Genomic DNA, 3,816 nt, shown 5'->3' with positions numbered 1-3,816 from the left:
AACCACAATGCTCAGAACACGATAGCTACTTATATTAATGGAAGTCCCTGGCCACGACACCGATCAAGGCAATGCTTATTCAGCAACTTCTGTCTTTCAGTGCCGTTAACCAATAGATTATATGCAAGAGATCTTACCAAACGGACGACCAGTTCCCAGAATGAAATCACTCTCGTGTGCCGGCTGTATTTATACTCTGCGAGGGAAACAACGCCATCTATTGTTAATCAGGAAAACGAGTCACTAAAACGCTTTACTGATACCGTTCTTAATGAAGCACCTGATAGACATCGATCACCAAAACATTCGTACGGGGAAACACATAACATTACACATGCGACGCAAAGGTGAAGCCTACTTTCGCCACATTACCCACGCCTCCGAAAAACAAGCGACCTCGCTTGCAAACCAACATTCATTAAGCATGAAACCGGCAAACTATGTACAACTATTTACAACCGCCTTCACCACAACATGTACCTCCGATATGTATTTCCTGGACTGTGTTCGAGGAAACGGAAGTAAAGAACCCCTTGCTCATAAGCTAATATGTTTTTGCAAAGTCAGAGTGCCACGCTGGTGGGCGTCTCGCTCGCCCAGTCCGCCTTGAGGTTACTAGCGTGTCCTCATCCTTCTCACTATCTGATGAGGTGCTGTCTGCCAACTCCCCTGAAGAGTTCTGCATTGTCTCCTGTGATGTTGTAGCATCTTCTATGAAACAACTCTCATCAACCTGGACCTTTGCATCCTTCAATCCACTACGCTCCCTGGCACTCTCCCCTTGAAGAATCTGCATCTGTCTTCGTTTCAGCCGGTCTGCATGTACCACTTGAGACTTCCCTTTACGACCACAACGTACCCTGTATGTTACATCAGTCAGCTTTGATAGTACTCTAAATGGTCCACGCCATCTGCATGCCAACTTAGGACTCAGTCCAGTCTTCACATTGGGAAAGAATACAAAGACTTCATCACCTGGTTTAAATTTTTCCCAGGACAGTTTGTTGTCATGATTCCTCTTCTGTCTCTGCATAGCTCCCTTCATGTGATCCCTCACTAGTTGATGGGCGTCCTCCATGGTTTCCTGAAGTTGCCAAGCCCACTGGTTCTGAGGGATAGCTTTCATGCCTCTGGGGATGGCATACTGGATATCCAGAGGGGTGCTGGTCTCTCTGCCAAGCATCATGAAGTTTGGAGTACTCGACGTGGTCTCGTGTTCTGCAGACCTGTACGCCATCATGACATAGGGAAGTTGTTGGTCCCAATCAGTTGATGTTCATTGACTACTGTTCTTAGCATGGATATCAATGTTCGGTTGAACCTTTCAACCATTCCATCTGATTTGGGGTGGTAGGGCGTTGTCCGTGTTTTCTTGATCTGAAGAAGCTTGCACATCTCGCTGAACAAAGCACTCTCAAATTGGACTCCCTGGTCGGAGTGTATCATGTTTGGAACACCGAAGCGGCATATGACCTCCTCTACCAGGACTCGAGCTACAGTTTGAGCCTCCATGTTCGGTAGAGCGTGACTTTCGGTCCATTTGGTATAATAGTCCGAAATTACCAAAATGTGTCTGTTCCCATGATCAGTTTCAGGCAGCTCACACAAAATGTCTATTGCTATGCGCTCCATAGGAAGTCCAGTTTCAACTACCTGCATCGGAGCTCTCTTTGTCTGGTTAGGAGTTTTGCCTCTACAACACTGTAGGCAACCGACAACATAGCGCTTCACATCAGCCTGAATCCCCGGCCAGTAATAGGACTGCCTGATCTTTGCAAGTGTTTTTCTCAACCCCAGGTGTCCTGCAGCCTTATTGTCATGGGTATGCTCTAATGCAGTTCGTCTTTCCGATTTGGGAAGGACAACTTGCAAGGTCCCATTAGGACTTTTCCTATACAGCAGGTTATCTTCTAGGGATAATGCCTCAAATTGAGACCAAAGCGATTTCACAGTTATGTTGCGACTCTCAATACTCTTGAATGGAGGTTTCTTCCCGTCCTGTACCCACTTAATGACAGCTTTAATGTCCTCATCTGCTTCTTGCTGTCCCTGTAGATATGACTCTTGTTCGTTGTCTGCTTTGGATGATTCATTCTTTGTAACCACCACGCAACAGTTTTGGGCCTCATGGCACTCTCTACCAGTGTCCAAACTCTTGCTCTCCCACTCGGGGTCAAAGCCACACTGTCTACAAGGTATCCTGCTCATGGCATCAGCATTCAGATGTTGTTTGCCAGGTCGATGTACAATATTCATATTGTATGAACTTAAAACTTGTAACCACCTAGCCATTTGCCCCTCTGGATCCTTAAAGTTCAATAGCCATCGAAGCGAGCTGTGATCCGTCCGCACGGTGAATCGTCTTCCGTACAAATAGTGTGTCGCAGGTACTTGGTGAAATGTACGACCGCAAGCAACTCTTTCCTGGTGACGCAATACTTTCTTTCTGCCTTCGTCAAAGTGCGGCTAGCAAAGGCTATGGGCATCTCTACCCCATCCACTACTTGGGAAAGTACTGCACCGATGGACTCATGACTGGCGTCCGTGTCCAAGATGAATTCTTTTGTGAAATCTGGGTGTGCCAACACGGGAGCTGTAACCAGTGTTTCTTTCAACAGCTCAAATGCCTGCTGGCAAGCAGGTGTCCAGTCAAACTTTCGGCCCTTCTCCGTAAGTTTATGAAGGCACTTAGCAATTTGAGCAAAGTTCTTTATGAACCGTCTGTGTAGTTACTACAAAACCCAAGAAAGGATCTTAGCTCCTTCACATCGTTTGGCCTAGGTCATTGTTCGACAACTCTAGTCTTACTAGGATCGGTAGCAATCCCTTGCTCAGAAACCACATGGCCCAAAAACAAGACTTCATCTTTGCACAGATGGCATTTCCTAGCCTTGAGTTTTAATCCAGCACTCAAAAGTCTGTCGAACACTTTCTGAAGGTTGCTCAACATTTCTTGGAACGATCTACCAACAATGATGATATCATCCAGGTAGATGAGGCATATCTGCCATTGTAAGCCAGATAACACTGCTTCCATCAGCCGCTCGAATGTTGCGGGCGCTGATGTCAAACCAAAAGGCATTACCCGAAACTCATACAACCCAGTGCGTGTGGAGAACGCTGTTTTGGGTTGGTCCTCTGGCTCTACTTCCACTTGCCAGTACCCGGAGTTTAAATCTAGGGTCGAAAACCAAGAACATCCTGCCAGCTGATCCAAAGTTTCATCGATCCTCGGCAACGGATAGGCGTCGGGAATACTCACAGAGTTCAGTTGCCGATAGTCGACACAGAACCTGATCGTACCATCCTTCTTCTTCACTAGAACAATTCCCGAGCTCCATGGACTTGTTGACTTCTGTATCACCCCGCGCTCCAGCATATCTTCGACCTGTCTATCCACCTCTGGTCCAAGGTTTCCTGGAACTCTTCTTAACGGCTGCTTAATGGGACGAGCATCCCCTGTGCGAATGCGATGTTTAACAACATCCGTACGTCCAATGGTCCGAGTCTGTGACTGCAAATAGTTTTTCGTACCTCTTCAATAAACTCAACAAATCCTGTTGCTGTGCTTCGGTTAGATTAGCCTTAGAGGCTAAGAATAAATCATTGAGATCTTGCCTCAGTGCAGTATCCCCTGTTGTCATCTCCGATTCCTGACTATTGACTACCGTCTGTATGGCACAAACTTGACCTATGGTGGTGCCAGGGTATATCTTTTGTTCTTCTGCTCCGAGATTCATCATACGCACAGGTACAGTAGGCATGTTCTGAACTAGTGACCTTCCGACTAATGCTGTGTCTCGTCGTAAAAAGGTT

At 46.6% G+C, this 3,816-nt stretch overlaps 1 protein-coding gene across 1 annotated transcript; it reads right to left on the bottom strand.

Moving 5' to 3' along the window:
• Positions 1-544: 544 nt before the first annotated feature.
• Positions 545-1,237, bottom strand: LOC138311491 (uncharacterized). The gene has a single exon (XM_069252820.1). It carries the CDS (start codon positions 1,235-1,237, stop codon positions 545-547), a length of 693 nt encoding a protein of 230 aa, XP_069108921.1.
• Positions 1,238-3,816: the final 2,579 nt, after the last annotated feature.

The sequence above is a fragment of the Argopecten irradians genome, unplaced genomic scaffold, assembly GCF_041381155.1.
Source record: "Argopecten irradians isolate NY unplaced genomic scaffold, Ai_NY scaffold_0033, whole genome shotgun sequence".
Lineage (NCBI taxonomy): Eukaryota > Metazoa > Mollusca > Bivalvia > Pectinida > Pectinidae > Argopecten > Argopecten irradians.
The sequence above is the reverse complement of the archived record's forward strand: the minus strand, read 5'-3'. Positions and strand labels throughout refer to the sequence as shown.

What these genes read in the sequence shown, in the direction of transcription:
- LOC138311491 (XM_069252820.1), bottom strand. Translation starts at nt 1,237, where the DNA reads ATGGCGTACAGGTCTGCAGAACACGAGACCACGTCGAGTACTCCAAAC.